This window comes from Rhinolophus sinicus, linkage group LG12 (assembly GCF_036562045.2).
Source record: "Rhinolophus sinicus isolate RSC01 linkage group LG12, ASM3656204v1, whole genome shotgun sequence".
Classification (NCBI taxonomy): Eukaryota; Metazoa; Chordata; class Mammalia; order Chiroptera; family Rhinolophidae; genus Rhinolophus; species Rhinolophus sinicus.
The window spans coordinates 54,736,224-54,752,606 of NC_133761.1; the positions used below are offsets into that span (position 1 = coordinate 54,736,224).

At 51.6% G+C, this 16,383-nt stretch overlaps 2 protein-coding genes across 5 annotated transcripts in view; both read left to right on the forward strand.

Moving 5' to 3' along the window:
• Nucleotides 1-8,061: 8,061 nt before the first annotated feature.
• Nucleotides 8,062-11,599, forward strand: LOC109446959 (left-right determination factor 2). The gene is made up of 4 exons (XM_074316921.1): nt 8,062-8,359; nt 9,624-9,870; nt 10,048-10,290; nt 10,675-11,599. Exons 1-4 carry the CDS (start codon nt 8,110-8,112, stop codon nt 11,036-11,038), a joined length of 1,104 nt encoding a protein of 367 aa, XP_074173022.1. The 5' UTR covers nt 8,062-8,109; the 3' UTR covers nt 11,039-11,599.
• A 1,763-nt stretch (nt 11,600-13,362) lies between these two features.
• The window catches only part of TMEM63A (transmembrane protein 63A), a 30,800-nt gene continuing 27,779 nt past the window's right edge, over nt 13,363-16,383 (forward strand). For 2 of the 4 annotated variants that reach the window (XM_019730910.2, XM_019730913.2), the window contains exon 1: nt 13,363-13,729. The gene's annotated coding sequence lies outside the window, so the exon portion shown is untranslated. Of the gene's footprint in view, nt 13,730-14,767; nt 14,986-16,383 lie in introns of those variants that run through there. The other 2 variants (XM_019730912.2, XM_074316920.1) reach the window with 1 other exon arrangement.

Consider the following 16,383-nt stretch of genomic DNA (forward strand, 5'->3'; position numbering starts at 1 on the left):
GGGCAGTTGGATATACGGTTCTGGTGCCCAGTGGAAGGGTCAGGCTGGAGGTGTGAGCCTGGAGTCATCAGTGAACAGGTGAGACAGGCTGCCGTGAGAGTGGATGCCACACGATCTCTTAAGAGAAAAGAGAAGCAGGTTCTTCCCATGACCTGAGGCTGTTTGCAGCTGGCTGTTGGCCTGGGGTCGGAAAGTTGGTGAGACATTAATACAGGAGGTTGATGGAGGGTGGACAGGGGAAGGGGATCAGTGGAGGCAGACTCAGGGCAAATCCCCCAGACCTATTATCCCTCTGCAAACAGACCCCTTTCCTGAATGTGGATTCCTCAGGGATACAAGAGTTTTGCTGGGGAAATAAAATAAGTGGGCAATCAGCCAGAAAAAAGCGAATGTGGATTGGGAGACCTTTTACAATGGACTGATTAGCCGTCAGGAGGGAGGGGCCCCCAGCCTTTGTCATGCAGAGGAAGGAGCAGCTTCGGGCTGTGGATTGGGGCAGAGTCTGGTCTTCTGTGAGGTTGGATTGGGCCTGAAGGTCAGAGGTGGGAAAGTCATCTCCAAGCTGTCCTGGAGGGGGGCAGTGGAGTGGGGAGAATGAGGGGCAGGTCAACACCCCTGTTGGAGGGACTAAGCGTGGGGCCTGGAGTTGAGGACATTGTGGGGAGATGGGAGACAGGGGCTGTGACAGGCGGGTGGTGGAAGCTACAAACACTCTCCTGCCCCTATAGACATGAATTTGACCCCAGTGAGAGTCCAGGCTGCCAGGTGAGGGCCAGGGGGAAATGTGGGGGTCAGAGGTCATCGGGAAGCTCCATGAGTGGGGGACAAATAGTACCAAAGCCTGGCTCAGAGCCAAGGGAGCTGTGAGGTTGGTGAAGGCTGAGCCCAGAGTGGGTTCACGTCTGGGTTAGAGCCCAGCGTCTGGGGGTCTCCAGGGTGTCCCCTTCCCGGCCAGGGGCAGACACTGCTGTGCATGCTCCAGAGATGCCCTGAGGCCCAGCCCCAGCTGCCTGGGCTGCCCCAACCCTGCCCCTTCAGCCTCCCTGACCTCAGGCCTGGGGGCCCATTTGGCTCCAGACATGCCCTTCCTGTTCTCCTAGAGCAGCTTGGCCTCTGACAGCAGCAGGCCTGGCCCTTCCCTGGGGATCCCTGGGCTAAGGAGGGTGGGGGACAGGGGAGGAATAAGGACCCGTGTTTCAGCTCAGCCAGCCCCTTCCTGGCAAGACCGAGGCCTGGGCTCAGTCCTTGCTGTCCCACTCACTAGCTGTGTGGCCTCAGGTGAGTCACTGAACCTCCCTCTCACAGCTGTCTGCTTGTCAGTTGGGCGAGGCAAGGAGAGGCCCGGATTCTGAAAAGACCAGGAAGGAGGTCTTTGGGTCCAGATAACAAGAGCTGATGTTGATTGGGTGTTTACTCTGTGCCTGTACCTGCACTCTTTTCACCCTCACACTGAGCTCATGGAATGCATATTACTAACACCCCATCTTAAAGATAAGGACACCCGGGCGCAGGCAGGTGATGAACTTGTCCAAGGTCACTGGGCCCGGATCGGCCCCCCTCAGTGCTCTGATTATCAGACTATGGCCTTGGGGAAGGGTCTGATCTGCTCTGAGCCTCCTTTGTGAAATGTCAACAATGTCTTCCTCCAAGGGTGGCGTGGAGTGTGAAGGTGAAACATGAGGTAAGGAAAGCAGAGGGAGAGGCCCGGCTGCCCCCAGAGGAGGGGAGGACGGGACACTGAGGGACCACCTAAAGCAGGGGCGCTTAGGGTACCCTTGGGCTCCGAGCACAGCTTTGCAGAGTGTACCCCATTTCCCGGGAGTCACCACACTGCTCTTGAGTTTCCTTTTGTATCAGATGCCTCTTTGTCTCCTCAGGTAAGTCCCAGGACGCAGCAGAGGCACATCGTCAGTAAATATTGGCTTAATTCATTGAAGAGAAAGGAAAGCAGGAAAAAGAGCTTATAGAGATGAATGGCTTCTAGAAGTTCCTTTTTCCAGGATAGATTTGGGGAGATAGACTGGTTTATGTGTTTTGGGTTTTTTTTTTATTAAAAACAATTTAAAAATTTTTCAATTACAGTTGACATAGACTATTATATTAGTTACAGGTGTACAACATAGCGATTAGACATTTGTGTAACTTACAAAGTGATCCCCCCGATAAGTCTAAGGGTGTTTTTTCTTTTTGAACATTTATTTTATTTGGGGGGCAAATAAGAGATGAATACTGTTAACTACTCCCCCGCTTAAAAAGAAAGGAAGGAAGGAAGGAAGGAAGAAAGCAAAGAAAGAGAGAGAGAGAGAGAGAAGGAAAGAAGGAAAGAAAGAAAGAAAAAGAGAAGAGAAAGAAAGAAAGAAAAAGAGAAGAGAAAGAAAGAAAACTGAGGGCAATCCTACCACCTAACAGTGTTTTTTTGTGTTTGTGATTTTTTGAGTCCTGGCCAGTCTTGTCTTTTAAAGGGGAAGTGGTGCTTGGACTGAGCTGCTGGGAGGTGGCAGCCCTCAGGAGGTGTGGAATGAGAAGTTGGAAGCATGAGATGCTGCAGACAGAGATTAGCAGGTGACAGTGGAATCGCTTTTACTCTGGGAGCCCAGCATGTGTGCATGGCTGTGGCAGAGCACAGACCCGAGCTGGGGTGGAATCCAATGCTCACCCTCAATATACACCTTCGAGGTGTTTCCTCCAACAAGATGGTGTTTGTTCACTGACAGATGGAGCCGAGGTATGACAGGTCATAAAGAGAGAACACACAGAGCCAGGATAGTGTGGTTCTAGCCTGTTACACTCTCACTAGCAACACATGAGAACCAAGCCTGTTGGGAACTCTGCTGTCTGCGGGGCTCTTTCATGTCGGTGAACGTCACTGTTCTCCATCATAAACCATTCCACTTCCTACCAGGCCATCTGTGCTTTGTGCTGGCCAGTCAGAGCTCCCCAGGGGGGCCCACAACGAAGAAAGGAAAGGGCAAACTCTTGAGATCCATCGTTAAAGTAAGGGAGGAAATAGCCCCACCACACCCTGCAAGCTGGGGCGGAACCAGGCAGTAAAGGACTATGGCTTTGAGCCTAAAATGACCAGGTAGACTCCACATCTTCTGATATAGTGGAACCATTGACGTGTCCCCTGGTGGGAGCATGTCCTGCTCCATGTAGGACAGTGGGGTTTTAGTAGGAAAACGTTCAGTGTTTAAATTGTGGGCCCAGAGAATGGTAGCAAATGTTTGGAGGCAGGAAACGGAAGAACATGTTTCTTCTCAATATTTAGCAAGTGTCTACTGCTGCCTGCTGCCATGGCAGGTCCTGGGATCCCCTGTGAACAACTCAAGGTCGTTCCTTCAGAGCTTGCTTTCCATGGGGCATTATGGGAGTTCACTGGAGAAGCGGGAGGTTCATTTTCTTTGCTGCAGAATTTTCCAATGCAGGACTAGATGACATTTTATTTATCCATTATACTGTTGATAGATATTTTTGGTGGGTCTCTGCTGTAATCTTCCATGTGTAGACACTTCTGTCCAACTGAGTGGAATTTCTGGGTCTTTGGGTAAGGTGGTACCTGGAACTGTAGTAAATATGTCCAAAGAAATTTCTAGTGTGGTTATAGCACTTTACACTCTCACAAGCAACACATGAGAGGCCTTGCTGCTCCATATCTTCACTAATTTCCAACATCTGTTCTTGATTCTCAAAAACTGCTATTATGGATACTTCCTTAACATGATAAAATGTATGTATCTTGACTCTCAAGCCCATACTTCATGGGGAAAGAAGTCGAATTAAAACAGGAACAAGATGATGATATCTTTTATTGTCACTTTTAGTCAGCATTGTTCTGGAGATATTAGCTAATGAAATAAGAAAATAGTAACCAGAGAAATAAAAATTGAAAACGAGGAATCAAATTACCATTATTAGCAAACATTAAGATTTTTTTAACCTAGAAAAGGCAAGAGAAGTAACTAAGAACTACTACAAATTATCAGATTATCCAGTAAGAAGGCTGGGTTCAAAACTGGTACCTAGAAATCAATACTCTTCAATGATACAAACAATAATTAAGCAATGCCATGGAATAAAATATTTTATTCTCAATAACAACAAAAACTATAAGCTACCTAGTAATTGATTTAACAAGTTCTGTATAAGATTTAAGACCACCAACAACAGTTTTTAGAAAGCCTTAATGAAGAAAAGATAAACTGAGTACTTGCATGAAAAGATGTCAATGCTTCCTAAATTATAAATTTAACATAATTTAATAAAAATATTACAGGATGGCAAAACCCAGCATAACCAAAGTAAAAAACAAAGTTTTATAAACCAAGGGGAAATATTTACAATGTTTACAACAGAGAAAAGGCTAATGTCCCCAACATATAGAGTGTCTATATATCAACAAGAAAAAATGACAACTCAATAGAAAAAATGGACACAATGTATGAACAAATAGTTCTCAGGAATGTAAATACAGATGGCTTTAAACACATGAAAAAATGCTCAAACTCATTCATAATAATGAAATAAATGCAAGATAAGACTATAGTGAAATAGCCATTTTTCATCTATTAGATTGGTGTGGTTCTCTCTCTTTTTTTATTTTAAGTTTGGTCTGTAATGACACTGTATTGTTAAGGCTTTGCTGGTGTAAATGGAGGTCAATTTGGCAACATCTATCAAAATGGAAACTACACAAAACTTGTAACCCAGTATATCCCCTTGTAGACTGTTTATCCAAAAGATACATTCATACATGTATAAAGTGGCATTTATATAAGGCTATTTATTACAGCATTATTCATAACAGCAAACTGCTGGAAACAATTCATTCAAAGGGATCTGGTTACATAAATTATGCTACATGTATACAAAAAAAGTTCACGTAGCAGTAAAATAGAATAAAAGAATGAGGCAGTACTATATAGCAGTTTCCATAAAATACATTGTTAAATGAAAGAACAAAGTGTCAGAAAATATGTGTTGTATGCTAAACTTTGAGATAAAAAAAAGAAAGGGAAAAATGTCTCTGCTTGTATTTGCATCTCTGAAGGATACCTGAGAAATCATAATTCCTCAAACTTGAGACCCTTTGATGCTTGAGCTTCCTTCATCTGACCAGGGCTGAACTGTGTCCCATCATTTCATATATTGAAGTCCTAACACCTAGTACCTCAGGATGTGACTGTATTTGGAAACAGGGACTTTAAAGAGGTGATTTTTAAAAAGTTCAGATGAGGCTGTTAGGGTGGGCTCTACCCCAATCTGACTGGTGTGCTTATAAGAAGGGGGAATTTGGACACATGGAAAACCACCAGGGGTGCATGTGCGAGGAGGAAAGACAGAGTGAGGACATGGCGAGAAGGTGGTCGTCTGCAAGCCAAGGAGAGAGGCCTCAGAAGAAACCAACTTTTCTGGCGCCTTGATCTTGGACTTCCAGCCTCCAAAACTGTGAGAACATCCATTTCTGTTGTTTAAGCCACTCAGTCTGCGGTATTGTGTTGTGATAGCCCATGCAGACTAATACATTAGTGTCGTCAGAAGGTTGTTGCACAGATGTGTCTCAACTGCCACCTGGTTGACACATGATTGTAAGATAAATTCTTATGTGAAAGAAGCTTAACTGTCAGAGAAAACGATAAACCCCTTTGAATCAATTGAATCAATAATATTGGTTGCCCCTGGGGGGTGAGACTTTTCACTGTATCCTTAAAAAATTATAACGATAAATTAAAATTATAATTTTGAAAAAAGGGGTGTAGATCATGTTGATAGATTACTCAGATGTGTGTGGTGGGAAAAATACTCCTGTGTTTCTTTGTAAAGACCAGACTGTCTCTGGGGAGGTGAGCAACAAAGGAAGGGACACTGACATTTTTCACATATGCCATTTTGCACATTCAGTACTATATGGACTCATTATAAAAATAATTAAAAAACATTGTTAACTTAAAATTTTTAAATGGTAAGCATTGTAGGAATTAGTAACAGTGTGACATTTATTTATTGAGCACCTACTGTGTGTCAGGGGCCTCTGCTGACATCTTTATTAATACTGACAAGTTTCTTGCGAAAAAAGGACAGTATCTCCATTTTACAGGAGGAGACTCACTGCAGAGGGTAGAAAACTCGCCTGAGGCCTCACAGCAAGGGCTGAGCCCAGGCCTCGGTCTTGCCAGGAAGGGGCTGGCTGAGCTGAAACACGGGTCCTTATTCCTCCCCTGTCCCCTACCCTCCTTAACCCAGGGATCCCCAGGGAAGGGCCAGGCCTGCTGCTGTCAGAGGCCAAGCTGCTCTAGGAGAACAGGAAGGGCATGTCTGGAGCCAAATGGGCCCACAGGCCTGAGGTCAGGGAGGCTGAAGGGGCAGGGTTGGGGCAGCCCTGGGCAGCTGGGGCTGGGCCTCAGGGCATCTCTGGAGCATGCACAGCACTGTCTGCCTCTATCTGGGAAGGGGACATCCTGGAGACCCCCAGATGCTGGGCTCTAACCCAGACGTGAACCCACTCTGGGCTCAGCCTTCACCAACCTCACAGCTCCCTTGGTTCTCAGCCAGCCTCTGGTACTATTTGTCCCCCACCCATAGAAGCTGCAGGATAACCTCCGAACCCCCACATTTCTTGTGGGCACATGGCCCACTCCTCACTGGCCCTCTTGCCTCAGCCCCCATCATCCACCTCTCTAGGGCCATCTGGGTGCCAGGTTTGCCACCCACACCCTGGGCTGGCCGATCCATTGCCCTCCACAATATCCTCAGCTCTAGGCCCAGGGCCAGATCCAAATTGGCCCTTGGCCCCCCTCTCCTCTCTCAGGATGGAAGAGCTGGTTGGGGGCCAATTTGCCATCTCCAGCCGACCTGACCCCACAGAGAGTTGGGCCGACACAGGTGCATGTGTGTGGGGGAGGGGGGGAAGCAGGCTCCTTCCTCTGCATGACAAAGCATGGGGTCTGCCCTCCCGCCCGACTACTAATCAGCCCGTTGTAAATTGTCTCCCAATCCACATTCGCTTTCTCCTTATGGCCTCTGGCTAGGGTTGCCAGATTCAGCAAATAAAAACATAGGACTCCCAGTGAAATGTGAATTTCAGATAAACAACGAATAATTTGTTCTTATAAGGATGTCCTAAATGTCGTCGTTTATTTTATCTGGCAGCCCTCCCCCTGGCTGCCTGCCCAATTGTTTTATTTCCCCAGGGAAACTCCTCTATCAGCAAACCCACATTCAGGTGGGGGAAGACTCGGACCCTGGGTGCCCCCTGCCCCCACCAGACACGATCATCTGGACTGAGAGCACCTGAGTGCATCAGGGGGTGGGACAGGATGCTGACATACAGCTTGAGGGTATGGAGAGGACTTTGGGCTGGGAATCTGAAGACTTTATGTAGGCATCTGTCACCTGTGTGAGCTTCGGGACGTTGTCACCTCTCGAGCCTCAGTTTTTTGGCTCAAAAATTGAAGGAGGGGTTCGACTGGAGGGTCCTTTCAACTCTAATCTCTAAATCCATGAAGAGCCTGGAAAAGGGAGAGAGGGTGGGGTTCCTTACTGGACAAATCCCCATTGGGGTTAAGTGTTCCCAGGCTCCCTTGCCTACGAATGCCCCCCAGGACAGTGGGGGGGGCACTGGGTTCGCTGTGGACAGTCCAAGATGTCAGCAGTGCTGGGTCCAGACGCTCATCCCTATAGGCAGGTTGGTCCCTGGTGTCAACTGGGGAGTGTCACTGCAGCAAGGCTCACACACCAAGGACTCGAGTCCACTCTGTCCCTGGGGGGACATGGAATCTGGCAGACAATGAGACCCCTACCTCTCCTCCAGGAAAGAAGCTTTTTAATGTAACGGATCGGGCACCCCAAGCCAAGGTAGAGGCTCATGACCACTGTATACACAGCTTTCGTGCCCTTTCTAGACGGCCCCCCTCCTGGGGGCTCAGGGACCTGTCTGGCCGCTGAGCCCCCAGGAGGGCGAGGGGTGTGACCTCCCTCCCTCCCTCCCACCACCCAGGCCCAGCCCAGGGCTGGCTATAAAGCTGGCTCAGCCTGGCTCTCAGCACGCCCCGCTGGGACCATCCTGGAGCCTCCTCAGGGGACACGTCTGCTCTGTTCCTCCTGAGCAGCACCATGAGGTCCCTGTGGCTCTGCTGGGCACTCTGGGCGCTGCCCCTGACCCACCCTGGGGCAGCCATGACCGAAGAGCAGATCCTGGGCAGCCTGCTGCAGCAGCTGCATCTCAGGGAGGTGCCCGTGCTGGGCAAGGGCGACGTGGAGGAGCTGGTCATCCCTGCCCACGTGAGGGCCCAGTACGTGGCCCTGCTGAAGCGCAGCCACGGGGCCCCCTCCCGGGGGAAGAGGTTCAGCCAGAACTTCCGAGGTGAGACCCTCGCTCCTTGCTGCTCCCTGGGCCTGGGTGTGGGTGGGGGGCTAAGACTGGATGTGCCCGACTGGGGCCCAGAGTTCAAAAGGCAGTGAAGAGAGACCATGAACTGTGAGGATGGCTGGGTCTGAACCCTTGGTGTCTGTCTACACTGAGGGCCCTACCCCTCAGGCCAGGAAGAGCCATGCTAAGCTGGACCCACTGCCAAAGCCAAGGGCAGAATAGATATCCATGGGGTAGGGGAGAAAGTGGAAAGAGGGAAGAATGGTAAGGAGAAAATAGGCTGGCAAAGAACTTCATGCTGGGGAACAAAGAGGCCGGTCTCAGCAGAGAGAGTTGCCTTAGAGAGAAAGGACCCCTGGGTTCAGTTCTCGACTTTGACCTTTGCTGTCTTACCTCAGACAAGTCTCCAAACATCTCTGAGCCTGTTTGCTTCTCTGTAAATGAGGTTAAATGAGTTCTGACTAGTTCTCAGAGTTGTGGGCATTACATGAGATGTAAGGGGTTGGCTTCATAATTTTAAAGTTTGAAAAACAGTGCATCAGAAATGTTCTGGGTCTGAATGCTACTGCAGCCTCTCACCTCCCTGGGGCTGGGGCTCACCTCCTCAGTGCCCAGAGCCAGACCCACCCACATCTGCTCCCTAGCCAGCAGGGTGCCTGGGGAGACCAGGAGGTCTGCAATGAACACTCTAGCTGTGCCACCAACCTGGAGCCTCAGGTGTTAGCGACAGGTTGCCTGGGGCTTCTGACCAAGGTGTACTTGTCTCTCTCATTTACCTCAGGGCTCAGGAGCCCCGCAAAGGTTCTTTATAGGCCCCTGGCTCCTCTTCCTTCTTTTGGGGATGTTTTGTTGGGCACGAGCCCTCTTGCCAGAGATGAAAATGAGATTATTCAGCTGGTGATCATAGATTTCCTTTGGCTGGGTTCTCTGCCTCCCAATCTCCATTCCCCCTCCCATTTTAGTCCCGCCCTCTTTGCCTAAAGAAGGCTGCATGTCTGTACACTCCATTCAGGGGACAAAAGCTGCCCCCACCCTCTGAGGGTGGGGGTTGCTAGTAAACAAGCCCCAATCCCAAATGATTGTTTTTAGGAAACGGCCTGGCCAGAAAATTTTTTCAAGGTAGGGGGTGTTCTCTTTCTGTCCTGGCGGACCAGTTTCCCAGCCCCCAAATTCTCTCTGTGGATTACCGGGGAAATCCTGTTCCCTGGCTCTGGGGGGGCTCTGCTGCCCTCAGACCTGACCCTGCACGTGTCCCCAGAGGTGGCCGGCAGGTTCCTGGTGTCCGAGGCCTCCACGCACTTGCTGGTGTTCCGCATGGAGCAGCGGCTGCCCCCCAACAGCGAGCTGGTGCAGGCCGTGCTGCGCCTCTTCCAGGAGCCTGTCCCCAAGGCTGCGCTCCGCAGGCACCAGCTGCTCTCCCCACGCAGCGACCGGGCTCGGGTCACCATCCAGTGGCTGCACGTCCGAGAGGACGGCTCCAACCGCACCTCGCTCATCGACTCCAGGTGGGGAGGACAGAGGAGAGGGGGACTGGACCCAACGTCGGGGAGAGGGGCGGGAGGGAGGAGATTCGGGGCGGGTCTTGTCTGGGCTACTCCGGGAGGGGGATGGGATGGGGGTGAGAGCGGCTCCCCCAGCCCCCACCCCTCAGCACGGGTCTCCAGCTCTGCGTGGTATCACAGGCTGGTGTCCATCCACGAGAGCGGCTGGAAGGCCTTTGACGTGACAGAGGCCGTGAACTTCTGGCAGCAGCTGAGCCGACCTCGGCAGCCGCTGCTGCTGCAGGTGTCGGTACAGAGGGAGCACCTGGGCCCGCTGGCCTCAAGCGCTCACGAGCTGGTCCACTTCGCCGCCCAGGGGCCGGCGGACGCCAGGCAGGGCGAGCCCCAGCTGGAGCTGCACACCCTGGACCTCAGAGACTACGGGTAGGCTCTGTGGGTCAAAGGTCAACAAGACAAATACGAAGTGAAATTGAGATAGAAATGGGCACCTTTTCTTTTCTCGAAGTGCTTTGGGAATGAATGAATATATAAAACTCCTTAGACTCTTAGAAGTAATAGCTCTTATTATTTAGGTTATCACTTAGATCACTTATTATTATTATTGTATTATTAATAATAATATCACGTATTATTTTAGGTTATTTCTAGGTATCCATCCTTATCACAAATAATCCAGCTTTTTTTTTTTTTAACATGAGAGACGGACCCTAATCTCCTGCCCCAGAGGCCCCCCTAGGCCCCACTCTGGGTCCCCTGACCTCAGCCTTCCCAGCTGACTTTGGACTCTGCCTCTCCTTGCCCCCACAGAGCTCAGGACAATTGTGACCCTGAGGCCCCGGTGACCCAGGGCACGCGCTGCTGCCGCCAAGAGATGTACATTGACCTGCAGGGGATGAAGTGGGCTGAGAACTGGGTCCTGGAGCCCCCGGGCTTCCTGGCCTACGAGTGTGTGGGCACCTGCCAGCAGCCCCCGGAGACTCTGACCTTCAAGTGGCCGTTTCTGGGGCCGCGGCAGTGCATTGCCTCGGAGACAACCTCGCTGCCCATGATTGTCAGCGTCAAGGAGGGAGGCAAGCCCCGGGCCCAGGTGGTCAGCCTGCCCAACATGAGGGTGCAGAAGTGCAGCTGTGCCTCGGATGGGGCGCCCGTGCCAAGGAAGCTGGAACCCTAGGTGCTGGGAGGAGCCAACGAGGGATCTGGCTTCTGTCAGAAGTGTCCTAGGCACCAGGAGAGATGGGGATTGCTGATGGGCAAATGCTCTGTGCTCTCTGCTGAGCTCCAGATTTGCTTCCTCTGACCAGTCTTGCTTCCCAGGAACAAGACTCCCCGGCCACTGGGTAGCCCCTGCCCCGTCGTCTCTATCCTTCATATTGTTCACTGCACTATACGTTAAGCACTTAACTGTGTAGATTTTGGAATCTAGGAGCAGAAAACCAAATTTGTCATTGTTTTCTTGTCTTATCACAGGATCTGGGCTGAGTTCTGTGATATGGGTGGGAGATCCAGCTGCCGCTCTGGGTTTAAAACCTAGGGTCAAGTATGGATTGTGCATTCCCATCTCAGATACTAAGGGCATTTTGAATGAAACAAATAAAACACATTTTATTCTGTATTTCTGTTTTTTCTAATTTTTTTTTTTTTACCTAGAAGTCTGGCAATTGTGAGGGAACAGAAAGTTCTGTGGGGATTAGGTCAACCTGATTAGAAAACTAAGGAAAGAGCTGAAAAAAAGGGACATGGTCAAGGTTTCAGGTAAGTAAAACAGGAAGCTAGGATTGAAATGCATTCAGATTCTAGTGTATGTGTCTGCTTAGAATTGAGGCAGAAATCTTTTTGTCATTGTTGACATTTTCCAGGCACGGGGCGTGGTCTTTCAACTCTACCTGCTACAAAATAAGAAAATCTGTGATTAAAATCATCATCAGTACTACAAGAATGTGGGTCACTCCTTTAGATTTTGGGGCAGATAAAGGGAGCAAGGGTTGAAAATGCCAGATATAATATTTTAGAATGCCAAGATTGCAGAAGCTTTAAAGCTGTGACTTTGCTGTAGGATCCAGTCTGGGGAATGGACTTTTTGGATTCCTTGACAGTCTGCACAGCTCTTATTAGCTGTAAATCCTACATCCTCTCAACCTGCCATTTCCTTCCCTATTAATAGGAAAAATCCCTGACTCCCAACATTTACTGGAGCTTTAAGGAAATAATGTTTTTTACAAGCACTCCACACATGTAACAAGCTACCTGATACATAACAGGAGCTAAGGTGATCTCAACTCACATTCTGGTCCATTTGGGACTTCTCTTGATTTTGAAATAAACTTAACCTACTGAAAATCAAATTTCAAAATCCCTTCCCTTTTTGTAATCAAAGATCCTAACTTTCTTTTCGTCAGTTGCTTTACCATTCTAATCACTGGGGTTAGAATCTTCCACTTCCCTGGACCCCTCAGCAGAGACCAGGCAGGAGGTGGTGCCATTGAGGCAGAAAAGAAATAAGGACAGGCAGGTGGGGGATATGTAGGTATGAAGAGAGTGGACCGGTCAGTGGGAGGAGCTGGGAGAAGTCCAATGGGCCACACCAGGAACCTGGCAGAGGACAGATGTGGGGCCCTTAGCAGCAGGAGGTAATGGCAGAAGAAGAGAGATGTCCAGACCCAGGTATGGAGTAAGGACAAGAGCTGAGCCCAGGGGCAGAGGGCAAACTGTGGGGACTGGCTAGTAGCTGGGATTTGAGGGAGGGAGGAGGAGGAAGCCAGATGGGACAAAAAAGAACTGTCAGAGAAGCAGGAAAGGACCCTGCTTCTCCCCACCCCCACCCCAGCCACAGACTGCTGCTAGAATCCTGGCCAGAGAGGTAAGGAGATAGACGTTTATCATCACAATAAAAGATGAGAATCCAGAAATGGTAGAGAGGACAGAGAACCCGCAAAGATGCACATGTGTGAGTGAAGAGCTGGTCAGGATGTACTGATATTTACTGTTAGAAAAGACCTGAGGGGAAGCTTTGGTACAACCCCAAGGTTTGGCAGATGCGGACACTGAGGCCGGCGGTGGGGGGGAGTTTGCATGGTGGGGCAGACATGTGGTGCTCTCCCGCTGCACAGGAGTCCTTCGTCCTGCTCAGTGCACACCGCCATGCCCTCAACGAGCTTCCAGACCAGTTGCGGAGGCCACTGGCTCAGAGGAAGTACCCTGGACCCAGCCTGGGGGCAGCCCTCAGTGAGCTGGGCCAGATCGGTGCCCGGGGAGTACAGTGTGACCATCATTTGGGCTACACTGAGGACCCCCACGGACCTTACCGCGGCGGGAGGCCGCGGCACCGGGGGGCCGCGGGGCTGCCCCGAGCCCTGGTGCTGAGCCCAGCTGAGCTCCCACCCTCCCACTCCCGGATGCGGTCTCGGAGCCCCTGGAGGAAATAAAGTGCAAAACAAGGACGACCACGAACGTTTGCGGATGCTCTCCCCGCGCGTCCCGGGGCCGCGACCACCTGTGCCTGGCCCGGGTCTCATCGAGGTGCCAGGGGTTTGGGGACATGCGGGGGTCTGATTAGCCCTGGCGGCGCCCTCCTCGGCCCCAGGACGCGAGCTGGCGGGACCAGGAACCGCAGACCTGCGGGCGGACACGCGCGGGCTGAGCGCGGCCCCGGGACCAGGCCCCGGCCGAGGACCGCGGAAGGACGCACTATATCAGCGCGCGGGCCGCAGCTGCAAATTGGGCAAGCAGTGGCTGCCGCTCTGCGCATGTGCAGGAGGCGCTGAAGTTTCTCTTCGTAACTTTCAAGTGGTCGGGACACTACCCCGCCCGCCCAGGTGGAGCCAGACAGCTTCCTCCCGCCACGCTAGCTGCTCCACCGCCGCAGGTAAACGGGAAGGGGGTGTCAAGCAGGGAGAATGTCGCCCTCCGCCTTTCCCGGGGCTTATGCGTAGGACCTGGGCTCTGCGCCGGGTGCTAAGTGTCCGGTGCTGGGGCGCGGCCCTTCGGCCCTCGCAGCCCCCACTCCCGACCTGGGTGGGAGCAGAAAGTCAGTTCCCGGCCGCGCAGACCTCGCGCCGCCTTCCCTCCGTGCGCTCCTCCAGGCTTCCTGACACTTTTTCCGGGTTTTCCACTCCGAGGCTCCAGCTTTTCGCTTTTACGCCGATCTCTCCCTCTTCCCACTCCTCTCTTTGGGGATTTGTCAGCTGAAGGCAATCCTCCCAGCCTAACCTGGGCTCTTCCCTTCCGAACTACATGCCAGGCAGGCCTGGGAAAGGTCCAGGCTGAGTCCCCTGCCCCTGGGAAGGTTGAAACCACGTTGGGGCTGTCCCTCGGTGACCAATCCCTACAGCTCTGGTGGAGTCCCGAGGAGGGAAGCTTGGGGGCTTGGGGGAGGTAGAGAGGGGAGGAGAAGTCTGTTAAGAAACCCAAACCACCGAGGTTCCAGTACCAGATAAGGCTGGCTACCTGAGACCCTGGGCTGGCCACCATCTTTCAGCTCCAGGTGGTGTCTTCAAGGACAGGAGTCTCCAGTGTGGCTGACCAGATAACCTCCGAGCTTCCATCACCCTGAAGTTGTGCGGCTGTGCCCCTGCCCCTGCAGTGCTGAGGGCTGGAGGTTAAGCCAGTCCCAGGCCTGATGGGCGGTGGGTGCAATGGGCCTTTCTGAGCCCTGGCTCCTGCACGGTGGTAGACACCCACTGGGATGAGGAAAGACTCCAGGTCATCCCTGACTGGAGAAAGAACCTGGATTTCCTCCGTCTCCTGTATGTCCCTCTGTCCTTCTCTCCCCTCCCCTCCTCTGTCCGCTTCTGCCTTACAGTGAATGTGAACCAAGCAGAGGCCGCTTTTTCACCTCCCACACCCTCTTGTTTGTTTAGTGTTGGGACAAAGGTCTCCCTTGGCTGTTCCCTGGCTTTAACAGGGAAAACATCAGACGGGGTCCTGCGGTTGTGTTTCCCATTCGCTGGAGGGTGACTTAAAATAAAAGTAAAGGGCTTTTGAAAGTTTGCTGGGGCTGGGCCCCCGGCTACGCTTTATGGGCATTGTCTCAGGTGTGTGCCTCCCAACAGCAGAGGAAGGAAGCCAAGTCACTTGTCTGAGGGACATGGTGCCTGGACCCTAACGCCACAGCCTACTCAGGTAACTGCCAGGCATGCTGCCTCCCATCGCAGCCAGACGCTGTGCCATTTCCAGGGCTGACCTGTGTGGAGGCCAACAGCTGTCCAGGTTCCGGGGTTCTTATTGGTGGCTCTTTAAGGAGAAGTTTGTATTTATTTTCCAACCTTCTTCTGTATCCAGACAATCAGAGTTAGGTCCCATGGCAGAAGGGCTGGGGCTGCTTGTAGTCCTGCTATCATCATAACAAAAGTGGAAGATTTGGTGGTGTTTAAAATACCCTGAATTTGTACGGGGCCTTCTTGTGAGAACCAGCAAGGCTCACACACTGCCAGTGGCATTCTGCTGGCATTTCTGGAACGGAGGCATAGAGACCGTCAAGTGGGCTGCAGGGGTCAGTCCTTGCTGCCAGCTCAGGTGGGCAGTGGGTCATCATTGATGGTTGACGCCTTTGGCAAGTTTGAGACCGGCTGTTGGATTCAGCTGTCTGTCCCAACGGCCACAACCAGACTCGGGTGCACATGGGCTGAACTTTGAGTTCGATTGTCTGAGTCCCCTGCTGCTCACCTGGCTCCTGGGCTCAGCAGTCATTCTTGGCTGTCGTACCATCAGGATCTTGGCTAGGAATGAGACGATGAATATAGACTTCTTGGAATAAGTGCTAGGCATTTGCATATACATGTCTAACAAATATAAGATGACTGAATACTGCGAAGGTGCCAGCCAGGCAGGGCTCCTGTGGCCACAGGGCCTACTTGCTGGTTTGGCCTCTGCCTGGAACTATCAGTCTTTCGCCTACTGAGCCAGCTCCCTCCTGATCGCGGCCACCTGAGTCTCCTCTCTCCCTTTGTCCCTCCTCCTCAGCCTGGCAGAGCTGCCCTCTCAGAGTGTGCCTCTTCTGGAAGATGCAGAGGGGCTGACCTTGGAGGGACCCTGAGGTTTCAGCAGACTCTGGACTTCATGTGTTAATGGGCAGAGGCAGCTACAGCTGAGCTGAAAAGTCTGAGAGAGACTGAGGACCCGTAAAGCTGTCCCCTCATCTGGGTGTCTCACCTGATATGGGCAGATGGGACAGGCTCCATCCCAGGCTGGTGATATTTCCTGGCTGACCTCACTGAGTTCTCTTATCAAACTGTAAAACCACTTAGGGGATCCTGTTTGGCAAGAGGAAAGTGACTTAGAGGCATGACTGGGGCTGAAGGGGGAAGAGGAGCCATAGGTGCCTTCCTCCCATGCGGCCTCTGCCCGTCTAAAGCTTGGTGTGAAGCAGTGGTGGTGAGAGCTGTCCTGCCCGCAGCACCACCCACAGCAGCCACCCCTTTCCAGGGATAATGTTCCCTCTGTGAGCATTTTATGGGGATGTTTTTTTCTTTCCACTTTACTTTTTAAGCCTCCCTTGTTTTTCCTGCTGTGTTCCTTTTT

Bases quoted from the DNA above. Each gene is read 5' to 3' on its own strand.
- LOC109446959 (XM_074316921.1), top strand. From the start codon at position 8,110: ATGAGGTCCCTGTGGCTCTGCTGGGCACTCTGGGCGCTGCCCCTGACC. The intron at 9,871-10,047 runs GTGGGGAGGACA...GTGGTATCACAG, and splicing joins ACCTCGCTCATCGACTCCAG to GCTGGTGTCCATCCACGAGA. The intron at 10,291-10,674 runs GTAGGCTCTGTG...TTGCCCCCACAG, and splicing joins CTGGACCTCAGAGACTACGG to AGCTCAGGACAATTGTGACC.